The sequence below is a fragment of the Dreissena polymorpha genome, chromosome 8 (assembly GCF_020536995.1).
Source record: "Dreissena polymorpha isolate Duluth1 chromosome 8, UMN_Dpol_1.0, whole genome shotgun sequence".
NCBI classification, from domain to species: Eukaryota; Metazoa; Mollusca; class Bivalvia; order Myida; family Dreissenidae; genus Dreissena; species Dreissena polymorpha.
In genome coordinates, this window is record NC_068362.1 from 74295078 (window position 1) to 74312133 (window position 17056).

The window sequence follows — 17056 nt, forward strand, 5'->3', positions numbered from 1 at the left end:
CATAGCATAGACACACACCTATATCACTGGCTATGTTGGGATCTACAGGCAGGTAAACCATAGCATAGACACACACCTATATCACTGGCTATGTTGGGATCTACAGACAGGTAAACCATAACATAGACACACACCTATATCACTGGCTATGTTGGGATCTACAGACAGGTAAACCATAGCATAGACACACACCTATATCACTGGCTATGTTGGGATCTACAGGCAGGTAAACCATAGCATAGACACACACCTATATCACTGGCTATGTTGGGATCTACAGGAAGGTAAACCATAGCATAGACACACACCTATATCACTGGCTATGTTGGGATATACAGGCAGGTAAACCATAGCATAGACACACACCTATATCACTGGCTATGTTGGGATCTACAGGCAGGTAAACCATAGCATAGACACACACCTATACCACTGGCTATGTTGGGATCTACAGGCAGGTAAACCATAGCATAGACACACACCTATATCACTGGCTATGTTGGGATCTACAGGCAGGTAAAGCATAACATAGACACACACCTATATCACTGGCTATGTTGGGATCTACAGGCAGGTAAACCATAGCATAGACACACACCTATATCACTGGCTATGTTGGGATCTACAGGCAGGTAAAGCATAACATAGACACACACCTATATCATTGGCTATGTTGGGATCTACAGGCAGGTAAACCATAGCATAGACACACACCTATATCACTGGCTATGTTGGGATCTACAGGCAGGTAAACCATAACATAGACACACATCTATATCACTGGCTATGTTGGGATCTACAGGCAGGTAAACCATAGCATAGACACACACCTATATCACTGGCTATGTTGGGATCTACAGGCAGGTAAACCATAACATAGACACACATCTATATCACTGGCTATGTTGGGATCTACAGGCAGGTAAACCATAGCATAGACACACACCTATATCACTGGCTATGTTGGGATCTACAGGCAGGTAAAGCATAACATAGACACACACCTATATCACTGGCTATGTTGGGATCTACAGGCAGGGAAACCATAACATAGACACACACCTATATCACTGGCTATGTTGGGATCTACAGGCAGGGAAACCATAACATAGACACACACCTATATCACTGGCTATGTTGGGATCTACAGGCAGGGAAACCATAACATAGACACACACCTATATCACTGGCTATGTTGGGATCTACAGGCAGGGAAACCATAACATAGACACACACCTATATCACTGGCTATGTTGGGATCTACAGGCAGGTAAACCATAGCATAGACACACACCTATATCATTGGCTATGTTGGGATCTACAGGCAGGTAAACCATAGCATAGACACACACCTATATCACTGGCTATGTTGGGATCTACAGGCAGGTAAACCATTGCATAGACATACACCTATATCACTAGCTATGTTGGGATCTACAGGCAGGTAAACCATAGCATAGACATACACCTATATCACTGGCTATGTTGGGATCTACAGGCAGGTAAACCATAGCATAGACACACACCTATATCACTGGCTATGTTGGGATCTACAGGCAGGTAAACCATAGCTTAGACACACACCTATATCATTGGCTATGTTGGGATCTACAGGCAGGTAAACCATAGCATAGACACACACCTATATTACTGGCTATGTTGGGATCTACAGGCATGTTAACCATAGCATATATACACACCTATATCACTGGCTATGTTGGGATCTACAGGCAGGTAAACCATAGCATAGACACACACCTATATTACTGGCTATGTTGGGATCTACAGGAAGGTAAACCATAGCATAGACACACACCTATATCACTGGCTATGTTGGGACCTACAGGCAGGTAAACCATAGCATAGACACACACCTATATCACTGGCTAAATTGGGATCTACAGGCAGTTAAACCATAGCATAGACACACACCTATATCACTGGCTATGTTGGGATCTACAGGCAGGTAAACCATAGCATAGACACACACATATACCACTGGCTATGTTGGGATCTACAGGCAGGTAAACCATAGCATAGACACACACCTATATCATTGGCTATGTTGGGATCTACAGGCAGGTAAACCATAGCATAGACACACACCTATATCACTGGCTATGTTGGGATCTACAGGCAGGTAAACCATAGCATAGACACACACCTATATCACTGGCTATATTGGGATCTACAGGCAGTTAAACCATAGCATAGACACACACCTATATCACTGGCTATGTTGGGATCTACAGGCAGGTAAACCATAGCATAGACACACATCTATATCACTGGCTATGTTGGGATCTACAGGCATGTAAACCATAGCATAGACACACACCTATATCACTGGCTATGTTGGGATCTACAGGCAGGTAAACCATAGCATAGACACACACCTATATCACTGGCTATGTTGGGATCTACAGGCAGGTAAACCATAGCATAGACACACACCTATATCACTGGCTATGTTAGGATCTACCGGCAGGTAAACCATAGCATAGACACACACCTATATCACTGGCTATGTTGGGATCTACAGGCAGGTAAACCATAGCATAGACATATACCTATATCACTGGCTATGTTGGGGTCTACAGGCAGGTAAACCATAGCATAGACACACACCTATATCACTGGCTATGTTGGGATCTACAGGCAGGTAAACCATTGCATAGACATACACCTATATCACTGGCTATGTTGGGATCTACAGGCAGGTAAACCATAGCATAGACATACACCTATATCACTGGCTATGTTGGGATCTACAGGCAGGTAAACCATAGCATAGACACACATCCTATATCACTGGCTATGTTGGGATCTACAGGCAGGTAAACCATAGCATAGACACACACCTATATCATTGGCTATGTTGGGATCTACAGGCAGGTAAACCATAGCATAGACACACACCTATATTACTGGCTATGTTGGGATCTACAGGCAGGTAAACCATAGCATATATACACACCTATATCACTGGCTATGTTGGGATCTACAGGCAGGTAAACCATAGCATAGACACACACCTATATCACTGGCTATGTTTGGATCTACAGGCAGGTAAACCATAGCATAGACACACACATATACCACTGGCTATGTTGGGATCTACAGGCAGGTAAACCATAGCATAGACACACACCTATATCACTGGCTATGTTGGGATCTACAGGCATGTAAACCATAGCATAGACACACACCTATATCACTGGCTATGTTGGGATCTACAGGCAGGTAAACCATAGCAAAGACACACACCTATATCACTGGCTATATTGGGATCTACCGGCAGGTAAACCATAGCATAGACACACACCTATATCACTGGCTATGTTGGGATCTACAGGCAGGTAAACCATAGCATAGACACACACCTATATCACTGGCTATGTTGGGATCTACAGGCAGGTAAACCATAGCATAGACACACACCTATATCACTGGCTATGTTGGGATCTACAGGCAGGTAAACCATAGCATAGACACACACCTATATCACTGGCTATGTTGGGATCTACAGGCAGGTAAACCATAGCATAGACACACACCTATATCACTGGCTATGTTGGGGTCTACAGGCAGGTAAACCATAGCATAGACACACACCTACATCACTGGCTATGTTGGGATCTACAGGCAAGTAAACCATAGCATAGACACACACCTATATCACTGGCTATGTTGGGATCTACAGGCAGGTAAACCATAGCATAGACACACACCTATATCACTGGCTATGTTGGGATCTACAGGCATGTAAACCATAGCATAGACACACACCTATATCACTGGCTATGTTGGGATCTAGAGGCAGTTAAACCATAGCATAGACACACACCTATATCACTGGCTATGTTGGGATGTAGAGGCAGTTAAACCATAGCATAGACACACACCTATATCACTGGCTATGTTGGGATCTAGAGGCAGTCAAACCATAGCATAGACACACACCTATATCACTGGCTATGTTGGGATCTACAGGCAGGGAAACCATAGCATAGACACACACCTATATCACTGGCTATGTTGGGATCTACAGGCAGGTAAACCATAGCATAGACACACACCTATATCACTGACTATGTTGGGATCTACAGGCAGGTAAACCATAGCATAGACACACACCTATATCACTGGCTATGTTGGGATCTACAGGCAGTCCATCATCAGTGAGACTTGACAGACTTTGTGAGCTAGAGTGCAACGGGAATGTCTGCAAGATACAAGCATACAATCATAGTCATCATTTGTGAACATTTCTAATGGATCAAAACAAAACTTTAAAATTTTGACCATATAAAAACATGTGAAATGCAAAACTAAAAGATGACATTTGTTTTCTTGTATAAAAACACCAACAACAACACAATATTTATTAAAGTGAAATAAGTTCAAATAACTATGACAATTTCAAAATCATGGCACTTTTAATTTGAAGGGTACCCTCTAGGAACAAAAATAGGCCCACCCATGACTACCTTATCATATGACATGCATCATGAAACTGTCTGATGCCATATGTGCAATTGCTCAGTTCTGTCAGGAACTATGCTGTCTGCAGTTAAGTCAAACAGAGTTGTGTTGTCTCATTTTTGCATGACACGGGTGATATAAAATCTTATTTAAGCTTTTCAAAATCATGATGACTTTCAATTGTAAATTGTGAAGCCACCTGCATTTCTTGTGCCTTTTCTGGTGCTACTGTCCCAATCATGGTTGCTACGGTTGCAGTTGCTAGGGGTGACACAGTATCCATGGAGACTGATGTGTGACCTTCATCCCCAACCTCTGGGAGCAGCTTTGGAGGAGAGGAATATGTTCCCCAAGTCTGTGTGAGTGAAATGCTTATTAAATATTTTCAGTGAGGTCAATACTTGTGATTCATGTTTAAACAAAAATAAACAACCTAATGCAATGCTCGTTTGATGGCATATGTTCCTTCTCTTATGCCTATATGAATGTGTCCTGAAAGACTTAGCATAACAAAGTCAAATTATCAAACAATCAAAAATCCAAGTTAGATCATGTACAGAGCCACTATGCAATTTTTATTAAATAATTACAAATTATGTATATATAAATATATATATAAGATAAGATTATATATATAAGAGCATCATAAACAAGATACCGTTGGAGACCCCCAAAGTTTTTTTTGGTCACAATATTGCACTATATATTCAGCTAAAAGGAAATGTCTTCAGGGGCATAACTTTGGACAAAATAACCATAACTCTAAAATAAATCATCTAACCAGAACCCACAAATAACATTCGCATCTCCTCAAGGTAGTTAAGCTTCCCATTAAGCTTCATTGAATTCCAGTCAGTAGTTGGGGAGAAATAACCCGGACAAAAATTCACTATATTTACAGTTTATAGAAAATTTCAAAGGGCCATAACTCTGTGAAAAATCATCCGACCAGAATAGACCCTTTTCACAATAGACAAAAATTGATAAGATCGCAAAGTCAGGTGACTCGCAGAACTCCAGAACGAGGCTGAACGTGTATAAATCTCCAATAGTCCTGCGCAACGCCGCATCTGATTTTAACATTTCACTCTTTTGAACATACAGAGATGTAATGACTTAGAAAAGTCAGAATAAGTCATAAATATGTACTTGACATTATAAGTGTCAATTCATTTAGTAAATTGTCTTGATTAAAGTACTTGTTTTTCTTCATTTTTTCACTTATTTGACACGCTTTGTTAGAGCTTTTATATCGCGCTGTTTGAATAAAGATCTATCTTGTTTATTGATACATCTGTTGTTTAATAGCCCCTGTGTTCCCCATAAACCCATTATCTCGTTATGATCAGATACTGTGCCGACAAATATTAAATAACAGCATGGTGTCATAAACCACCCGTGGAAGATGCCTGGGCATTGAACACCATGTATGATACCCCTGCCAATGTCTTCTCTTGGTAGAAGTAGTACGTAGTCATTTCTAAGACTAATGTAACGCCAAATACTCAAACTAAATACTGTATAGATATAAGCCAGTTTAATCATAATTATACAGAGAATGCTGGACATTCGTCCTAGCCTAGTTTTCACACAGGCGGACATTCATTCCCATGTTTTTTGCACAGAACGTATAGTGACATCTAGAGTCCGTGGTTTTATGACAACCTTAACATTCGTGCCTTCGTTATTTTGAAAATGCGGATACTGGTTTCTACATAATTTTGACAGCCCGGACATTCGTTTCTTCGTTATTTTGACAGCCTGAAGATTTCGTCCTGAAAAATTGCTATCCCCGTCATTATTATCACATTTTATCAAAATAATATGACACTCAGGGCATTTTATCTGGTAATTTAATATGTCGTTATTAAAATAGTTTTAAAAAATTCTCATATTTTGTGTTATACATTATATTTTGGTAATATTTTATCAGTATGATGAGAATGAAAACGTTTAAAACATTCGAATATATGGACTTACACTGAGATCTCTAATTTGCCAAACCTTGCAGAAATCTGGACGTTAAAACTATGTAGGAGTATATATATATCCGGTCTGTCAAAATAATGTTGGAACAATAGTCAGGGATGTCTGAATAGCATGGGAATGAATGTCCGGGTAGTTAAAACAACATATGAACGAATGTCTGCCTTGTCAAAATTAGCGTAGGAATGATTTTCCTTGTGAAAGAATTTTCGGATACATAATCAAGTGCTTAATACTTATAAATACATTTGAAATGTTTATTAACTTTTATGCTATTATAAGCACGAAACCTATTTAGCGGGTTACCCTGTACTGCTAAAATAAAACTCGGTCATTACATAGTTTTATAAAGAGTGTTCATTAGTGTATAGAAGAACACAATTAAAAGAAGCATTTTAATTGACCTGGGTTAAAGAGTGTTTTTGAAAATTAAAGACACACACACACAAGAGAGATTTTTGACATGAATTATGTAACATATATTTATCACTCATAATCACGTTCAAAGAGAAATGAAGGTGCATGCGTAGACAGTTCAGTTTGCTCCACGTTCGTTTTCACACCTGTATAAAAATATTCTTCAATATTGTCTTTCACTGTAAAAGAACATTAATTAAAGTTAAACGAAAAATGACATAACATGTAAAAAGTTCATGTTCTTTGTATTTCTTATTGCTGTTTCTTATGATTGAGTCAACATACATTTTTACACGTTTGATCGTTTGTGAAAAATATTACGGACCAACAAACATGCCTTTGAGAATTTAAGTTATAAAATAATGTTTTGTATTATACGACTTGTGTATATCTCTGTTTTGTGCAATTATCAATGTTTATTCTTCAGATCACATTTGCTCTGAGGATAATGGGTATCTTGAATTTGAATCAAGATTAAATAATATATATATACACTTATACACTAGTGTTGCTATATACTATGGCTTGCAAAGATGACGTAGGTGTGAGAATGTTTATTTTATAACATCAGACCTCATCAATTTATTGACTAAACAACACATCTATGTATGCATGCGTTTGCCGTTATTGTAACCAGTGTCAGTGCTTATGAAAATCCCGAATGTAATTAATCAAAATCAACTGTTAATAATCATCGATATGCTCCGCCAAAGATCTATACACGTTCAGCCTCGTTCTGAAATTCGACCCGTCAAGTGATATCTAAAAATAGCAACAGCTGTAATATTGTGAAACTGGTCTATCGGCTGATAAATTGCACATCTCCTCTTGGTAGTGAAGCTCCCCATAAAGTTTAATTGAATTCCGGTCATTAATTGCTGAGAAATAGCCCAGACAAAAATTGTGCACGGACGGTCACACGCACGAATAGACGAAGCGGCAACTATATGTTCCCCCCAAAAATTTTGGGGGAGCATAAAATTATATGGACAACATCAAATATTAATGTTTTTTATGCCTACAGTAAACAGGTTGCAGAATCAACGGGGTTTCCCGGGTTTTACACACAGGCTGGACAGAATGTAAACACAACGTAAAGAACTTTATTTTTGTAAATATCTTAAGTTATTCAAATACATTCCCAAAAATCTTTAGTGCATAAAATACAGTTGTTCTTGCAGTTTGTGTCGATATCTTAAGATTTAAGAATAAATCATTGAATCCGTCTGAATTTGGTGACAAAATTCCCCGTTTCGTGAAGCATAACCATAAACATAAATGCAGTAAACATTGAATTTTGTCCAAGAACACAGGCTTATTAAATAAAGTAATTCTAATGCCATACGCAGAATACAAAAAACACTGTCTTTTATGCACTAGTTAAAATTCTAAAGAAAAATTGTTTTAAAAAGTTATTGGAGGAAAAGCACTACTTACAGGTGTGTGTCACTCAATTTACATTTAATTGGGAACCGGACGAATCATGTGATCCTGTACCCTCGTAATTAAGCCTTAAAATTTGTGAACATTCAACATTTGTTTCATACTTAATGTCTCTGAATGAAATGGCAAATAATAATGGTTTCAGAGGATATAAAATCCAAAAAGCCCAAAAAATTCAAGTTTCCAGTACCTTTGTATTGGGGGCAGTTTTTGTGGAGACACTTCTGGCTGTCTGGGGCGAGTGTTGGCCGACGGACCCTGCTGACTCGGACACTGACCTCTTGTAACTGACCACACCCTCAGTAACAGGTGCGGTCTGAAATTATCGAGCCTCCATCTGAGCAAACGGGGCTGAATACATGTGCATAAAAATATCAGTCTGCGCAGGCTAATCAGGGATGACACTTTCCATCTGAACTGAATTTTTGCTATAAAGGGATTTCCTTTAAACGAAAAATACCATTAAAGTGGTAAGTGTCGTCCCTCATTAGCCTAAGCAGTCCACAAATTATAATCAGGGTGGATACTGTACGCAGATGCATTGAACCCTGGTACCTCAGAGTCAGGCTCAAATAAATTTATCAGCTTATTCTAGAAGAAAGACATGTAGGATGTAGGATTCTCTATTTTAGCACTGAGCTGATTCATGGTGAATTATTTCCACAAACACCAGGCAATCATCTGATCTTTCTAGTCTGATCAGATTCACATTAGACTTCTACTGAGACCAATGGTCATACAAGAGGTATGCAAGCTTGTTCAAGATGAAACATAAACAAGAAATTTTCTATCCTCCTCCTAGTTTACTTTCTGAATTGTTTCCACAAACAAGAGGCAAAAGCTCCCCCTTGAAATCCTGGTACATTTTACAGCACAATCGGTGCAAGTTTGGTCGGGATAGTACGATTCGGGAAAACTTCTTGGAAGTTTTTGTCATGCAATTCTATAACTCTGGTGTTCTTAGTCTAATCAAGCCCATTGTAAAACATTCTGCATAGTAATGGTCATAAAAGAGCAGGACAGTTCAACAAGCCATTTTTGCTTGCCAGCCTAAATGAGTTTATATTCTATACTTGCATAGCCATGTAAACTTTAATATATTTCTGGAACTGAGGAACGCTTTCATATATCCTTGTGGAAGAGTTATAATTCCTATACAAGATGGATCAATCTTTTCACATTGATAATTATTTTAAGTTGTGAAAATCACAAAAGTTGTACATGTCCTAATATTTGTCAGATCTTACCGCAAAATGTCCTCATATATCTCAGATTTTATGACACTTGACAAGGGATTTTTACCTTAAACATAACTTCAAAGTTGTGTTACCAAGACTTCTACGGTGTATTCTGGGTATTTACCTTCTCTTCTTTAGGTTTAGTTTTTTCCCCATTCCCTTCCAGGAGCTCCTTTCTAGCCCGTGCATCTTCCAATTTCTTTTGAAGTTTCTGATTGGCTGTAACCTCTGCAGTGTTACTTGTTGCCGTATCTAGCGGCACGGTAACGCCCGTTACTCCAGTCACCATGGCTGACAGAACTTTACTCTTTGACACATTTTTTTGCCCTGTGCTGGCAGTTAATGTCTTTGCCCCTTTGGTGGCAACTTTGTTGAGCATGAAAGACATTTTGAGGGAATCTTCTTTTTTCTTGGTAGGTGGTGGCTGCTTATCAGATTTCTTCCCTATACTCAGGGGGGAAGAGGGAAAGGAAAACTTTTTCGACGATTTTGAAACTGGTTCCTGTATGGCTGTATCCCTGGTAGAAAAATACCAAGACTTTAAAAAATGTATAACATTAGTCAAATTGCAAAAACATAATCAAACAAGAGATGTATTTGTCAGAAACACAATGCCCTCTATTGCACCGCTTTAAAATAAAATTTCAATATATCATTTGGCAGGTTTAGAAATTATCTCCCTTTTAAAGCTTATTACTTGCCTTGGATTGTATTTTTTTTACTTTTGACCTTGAAAGATGACCTTGACCTTTCACCACTCAAAATGTGCAGCTCCATGAGATACACATGCATGCCAAATATCAAGTTGCTGTCTTCAATATTGCAAAAGTTATGGCCAATGTTAAAGTTTTTGGACGGACGGACTGACGGACGGAGAGACAGTTCAAATAATATATGCCTACCTACCGGGGGGCATTAAAAGACACATGTGACATTGACTCAATTCTAGTAAAATGTTTGACCATTTTAATTTTGTTTAAGTGCTTAACATATATGAATTCATTATTTTTAGCTGTAAATAAAACAAAAGGTGTCAAAACACTGTTTAATTATTTTTCCGCGTAGAAAGTATAATCTACATTTTCTGTCAGTCACTGGATATAATGACCAAAGACGCATATTTGAAGTTGAATATCTGTAGTATTTATATTGCATATGTAAACTTAAAGCTGAAAATGTATAAACTAAAGCAGGAAATGTGACCAAGCCAAGAAACTAGATTTTAAATTATTTATCAATTTAGTTGCATTTAATTAGATTTGAAGCAAAGTCTGCATGTTAGCTTCCTCTACACAAAGTTACAGCAAAAAAAGAGTAATAGTGATCTAGACCCAGCTGGCAACAAATGCATTCCCATCCTAAAACTGTGCATGTAATTTACCGAAAAATAAAATGACAAAAGATACCTCCACTTAAACTTATGTTATCACATGCAAAACTGTTCATTTTTTTGTAAGTGTAACCTGACCCCAATGGTTCCAAATTCAATCCTTTAATAGATCAGCATGTAACCTTCCTACAAACACAAAGTCAGCACAATATCTACATCCTAACTTGAGTTATTGAGTGCAGTAACTTATATATATCTTTTTATCAACAGTGATCTTGACCATGACCCAACTGGCCCTTAATGCAGACCTATGCTAATCTGAATCCCAAGTATCACATTTCAATAAACAACAGCACCGCATAACAGGTACCAATGCTCGGCTGCGGGTGCAGTTTTGAACGAATAAAAGCTTGTCAGAATTCTTTAGAGGTCACAGTGACCTTGATCTTTGACCTAGTGACCCAAAAATGGGTGCGGTGTGTAGAAGTCAACAAGGTGCATGTACATATGACGTTTCAAAGTTGTAGGTGGAAGCACTTAGATTTTAGAGACAAATGTCAATGTTTTACCACTATGCGGACGGCGGAAGACAAGCTGGCTATGACAATACCTCGGGTTTTCTCCAAAAACAGCCAAGCTGAAAACTGGGCTTAATGCATACGTGTGCCTCAAAAGTTACCCCAGATTAGCCTTGGCACTGGCTAATCAGGGATGACACTTTCCACTTTTATGGAATATTTTGTTTAAAGTAGGTCTTTTCAAAATGAATATTCAGTGTAGGCGGAAAGTGTTGTCCCTGATAAGCCTGTGCAGGCTGCACAGGCTAATCTGGGGCGACACTTTACGCACATGCATTAAGCCCAGTTTTCCCAGAACGAAGCTCATTGCGATGAGAATGAGGTCCACCTACTCTCCTAGCGATGAGAAGTCATACATGAGCTCAGCATGGCCTCTGTCAGACAGCCGCCTGTCCATTTGGGACATCTGCTCATCAGCATCTGGCTTTTGACCAAGCGTCTGCAGCTAGAAAGTAACACACTCTACACTGGGATCTCAATGGTATTTCCATTAAATATAGACACATATTAATGAACTAAGTAGTTAACAAAAATTGAAAATAAACAAATATAAAATATAAACAAGAGATGTGTTTGTCAGAAATACAATGCCCCCTATTGCGCTGCTTTGAAGCCATATATTTGACCTTTGACCTTGAAGGTTGACCTTGACCTTTCACCACTCAAAATGTGCAGCTCCATGAGATACACATGCATGCCATATATCAAGTTGTTTTCTTCAATATTGAAAAAGTTATGACCAAGGTTTAAGTTTTGGGACACACACAATGAATGACTGACTGACTGACACAATGCCAGACAGACAGGCTAAAAACAATATACCCCCGATCTTTCAATCCTGGGGCACAACAAATACAAATGTTAACTTCAGTAAAAGTCTGAGAAAGTCCTTAACTGGACAAAAATCCAGGTACTAGTACCTATCACTGATCCAATCTTCAGTCAACAGGCAAATAGATGAGCTGGGCTCTGGAAAAATGGGCTAAATGCTTGCATGTAAAGTGTCATCCCAGATTAGCCTTTGAAGTCTGCACAGGCTAACCACTGTAAACTCTTTCATTTGTTATGGTATATATTTTAAGCACCTTTTTATCAAAATCCCAGTTAAAGCGGAAAATGTGGTCCCTGATTAGCCTGTGCACACTGCACAGGCTTAATATGACAACACATTGTCCACATGAATTAAACCCTGTTTTCCCAGAGTAAGGCACAATAATCAAGACATGTGTTTTACCTTTCATGAGGACCAATATTCTGGTATTTTACCTTTCATGAGGACCAATATTCTGGTATTTTACCTTTCATGAGGACCAATATTCTGGTATTTTACCTTTCATGAGGACCAATATTCTGGTATTTTACCTTTCATGAGGACCAATATTCTGGTATTTTACCTTTCATGAGGACCAATATTCTGGTATTTTACCTTTCATGAGGACCAATATTCTGGTATTTTACCTTTCATGAGGACCAATATTCTGGTATTTTACCTTTCATGAGGACCAATATTCTGTATTTTACCTTTCATGAGGACCAATATTCTGGTATTTTACCTTTCATGAGGACCAATATTCTGGTATTTTACCTTTCATGAGGACCAATATTCTGGTATTTTACCTTTCATGAGGACCAATATTCTGGTATTTTACCTTTCATGAGGACCAATATTCTGGTATTTTCCCAAAACACTCATGCACTTTTTCAGGCTGCATTAGAGTTCAGATGGACTTTTATCTGGACTTATAATTATGATAAAATATCTATACTATAAATTACTTCATGGTTACCTTTAATTTTAAGTTGCAATTCTCTTCTTGCAGCTCATTATTTCTGCGCAATTCTGCTTCAAAGTTCAGTAAGGTTGGTCCAGGTAATATCAGTTAAGGTTTCAAATACATTTCTGCTAAATGTTTAATTTTCATGGTAACATAATTTGGCATCAATATATGTGATTGTGGTTGTTTGGCCATAGTAACAGAAACACAAAGATACAATGTGTAATTAAATAGTTATTTAAAAAGACTTTTGAATTTTCTTAGATTTTATCAGTTTTGTTGTGTAAAACAGACACATTTCACCCATTAAAGACCAGCTTAAATACAACAATAATCAGTCGAATAAAACATACATGTAGCTTGCTACACTTTTATGTTTGTATTTCATTGGGTTTTAAGCAACAGGTTGGCCAACTTATCTCTTGATCAATAAGTGGAAACTAGTCAATAGACAAACATGTGATATGCAGGTATTTCCATTTACTACTATGCAGAATCCTGAATTGTGCATTATTTTCACTTCTGACTTCAGCAAGTTATCATCCTTACATAATACTGATGCAATTTTGACAAAATTACTAACTCAAAATTAAATCACATATTAATCGAATTGTACTTTTGTATAGAACTTCAATATTTACAAAGCAATATTTTCTTGCTGCAATGCATTTAAGAAACATGCAGAAAAAACAACTCTGCACTCAAGTATGTTAAGCACTAAAAATTTCATTTAAATCCTTTTTTTTTGACCATTTCTGAACAAGGGCTGTTTGTAAAACATGCATGCCCCCCATATGGGCTGTCCGTTGTAGTGGCAGCCATCGTGTGAATACGTTTTTTGTCACTGTGACCTTGACCTTTGACCTAGTGACCTGAAAATCCATAGGGGTCATTTGCGAGTCACGATCAATGTACCTATGAAGTGTCATGATCCTAGGCAAAAGCGTTCTTGAGTTATCATCCGAAAATCATTTTACTATTTCGGGTCACCGTGACCTTGACCTTTGACCTTGTGACCTCAAAATCAATAGGGGTCATCTGCAAGTCATGATCAATCTACCTGTGAAGTTTCATGATCCTAGGCATATGCGTTCTTGAGTTTTATCCGAAAACCATTTTACTATTTTGGGTCAACGTGACCTTGACCTTTGACCTAGTGACCTCAAAATCAATAGGGGTCATCTGCGAGTCATGATCAATCTACCCATAAAGTTTCATGATCCTAGGCGTATGCATTCTTGAGTTATCATCCGGAAACCATTTTACTATTTCGGGTCAACTTGACCTTGACCTTTGACATACCTAGTGACTTCAAAATCAATAGGGGTCATCTGCGAGTCATGATCAATCTACCCATGAAGTTTCATGATCCTAGGCGTATGCGTTCTTGAGTTATCATTCAAAAACCATTTTACTATTTCGGGTCACCGTGACCTTGACCTTTGACCTAGTGACCTCAAAATCAATAGGGGTCATCTGCGAGTCATGATCAATGTACCTATGAAGTTTCATGATCCTAGGCCCAAGCGTTCTTGAGTTATCGTCTGACAACCACCTGGTGGACGGACCGACCGACAGACCGACCGACCGACATGAGCAAAGCAATATACCCCCTCTTCTTCGAAGGGGGGCATAAATATATTAAAATAAGTTTATAAAGTTGTGATCTATGCATGTTGGGAGTCAAAAGAATTCGATAATTTAATCACCTCTGTTCTTGATTGATATGAAGAAAATGGTCCATATACAACCATGTAATCAGTTTGTGATCAAGGATATGCATGGCCTGGAGAATGACGCTCAGGAAGTTGTGAAGAGACAGCAGGAAGGTGTCCTGCCACTGCGGTGTAAAGTACATCCCAAAGTGAGCATGGTCCCGGTGGTTTCGCACAAATGGAAACACTGAGAACATGGCAAAAAAATACTTGTAACTAGGGTCATATGAGTTCTTTAAACAAGAGGGCCAAGATGGCCCTAGTTCGCTCACCTGAGAGGAGTCGGTTCGTTCAATCTTAACCTTACGTCAAACTTGACCTAGATATTGTTCAGACAAACATCCTGGTCAAGTTTCATCATTATTGAACCAAAACTCTGGCGTATGGAGTGTTTTTGTTTTTGTAAGATTTGACCTGGTGACCTATATTTTTAGTTGACCCCGCTTTCCACACATCAAACTTTGCTTACAAAAATAAATATTTTGACCAAGATTCATAAAATCTGAAACAAAATTGTGACCTCTAAAGTGTTTACAAGGATTTTGTATAATATAATGAAAATTTGGGCAATCTAAGGGCAATAATTATGACATTAATTATGTGATTTTGCTCATTATCAAACTTGACTGAGATCTTTCAGAACTTTCATAAATGAAATGTGAATGCTAGAGCTTTTACAAACCAAATATGGACGGACGGACGGCAGACAAAGACCAATCCTAAAACCTCACCTGAGCAATCAGGTGAGCTAAAAAGTGTGTTTCACCGATCTGAGCCATTTTCCAACTTGTCCGAGAAATCAATAAAACCAATGTATTGACTAAGTTTAACGATGATTAGGCTAAAAATGTGACTTCTATAGTGTTCGATTACAAGGCTTCTCTCTTGTCACATAAGGAAAACTGCCCCTCCCCCCTTGGCGGCCATGTTTTTTGACCGATCGGGAACATTTGCAAACTCATCTGAGATATATATAAAACCAATCTTTTCACACAGTTTCATGTTGATTGGGCAAAAAATGTGACTTCTAGAGTGTTCACAAGCTTTTTTTACTTTATAAATATAAGAAAACTGCCCCCAGCAGCCATGTTATTCAACTGACCGGAACCATTTTTGAACTCAACTCGCGTATCAAGGAAACAAATGTTCTGACCAAATTTCATTAAAATTGGGTAAACAATGTGACTTCTAGAGTGTTCAGATGTTTTCACTATATACATATAGAGAAAAATGCCCCGCCCACTGGGGGCCATGTTTTTTCACCGATCTGGACCATTTTGGAACTCTTCCGAGATATCAATAAAACCAATGTTTTGACCACCTTTCATGGTGATTGGGCAAAAATTGTGACTTCTAGGGTGTTTACAAGGTTTCTCTATAGCCAAATAAGGAAAACTGCCCCACCCACTGGAGGCCATGTTTTTCAACTGACCAGAACAACTTTTAAACTCGACCAACATATCATTAAGACAAACATTTTGACAAAGTTTTATGAAGATTGGGCATAATATGTGACTTCTACAGTGTTTACAAGGTTTTTCTTTTTTTTTACCAAGTGACCTAGTTTGACCCGGAATGACCCAGTTTCAAACTCAACCAAGATATAATTGGGACAAAGCTTCTGACCAAGTTTCATGAAGATCGAAAAAGAAATGTGCCCTCTAGAGTGTTTACAAACAAATGTAAACTGACAGACAGACGGACGACAGACAAAGACCGGTCACAAAAGCTCACCTGAGCAATCAGGTGAGCTAAAAACTAATTAAATATAACAAGAATAAGGTGTTAATACTTGCTGAAGATGTTTTTCAATACACAATAATTACTATATACAATTATAGAAAAAAAGAGTAAAAATTTGCCAGATAGGCAAACAAATCTAAAGAGAATTTTGTTTGTAACATGAAATACAGAATATACTTATTGTTCATACACTTGTTTGCAGTAAAGTTATTTTTGGTACAACAATATTGTACAAAATTCTAACACGGCACGTGACTTGTTTTCTATAGACAATGAAGGAAATCAATCGTGGGTTATTCTGCAATAACTTATGGGCGGAGCTTAATGTTTCGAAAATAGTTCCGAA

The 17056-nt window shown here is 38.2% G+C and overlaps 1 protein-coding gene across 1 annotated transcript in view; it reads right to left on the reverse strand.

The window, feature by feature from the left end:
• The window catches only part of LOC127841977 (WD repeat-containing protein 91-like), a 38599-nt gene that overhangs the window by 14900 nt on the left and 6643 nt on the right, over nt 1-17056 (reverse strand). Inside the window, exons 4-10 of the mRNA XM_052371207.1 lie at nt 15032-15154; nt 13265-13347; nt 11810-11922; nt 9694-10087; nt 8522-8647; nt 4685-4840; nt 4138-4225 (exon numbers count right to left, since the gene is read on the reverse strand). Coding sequence (XP_052227167.1) covers nt 4138-4225; nt 4685-4840; nt 8522-8647; nt 9694-10087; nt 11810-11922; nt 13265-13347; nt 15032-15154 — 1083 coding nt within the window. The remainder of the gene's footprint in view (nt 1-4137; nt 4226-4684; nt 4841-8521; nt 8648-9693; nt 10088-11809; nt 11923-13264; nt 13348-15031; nt 15155-17056) is intronic.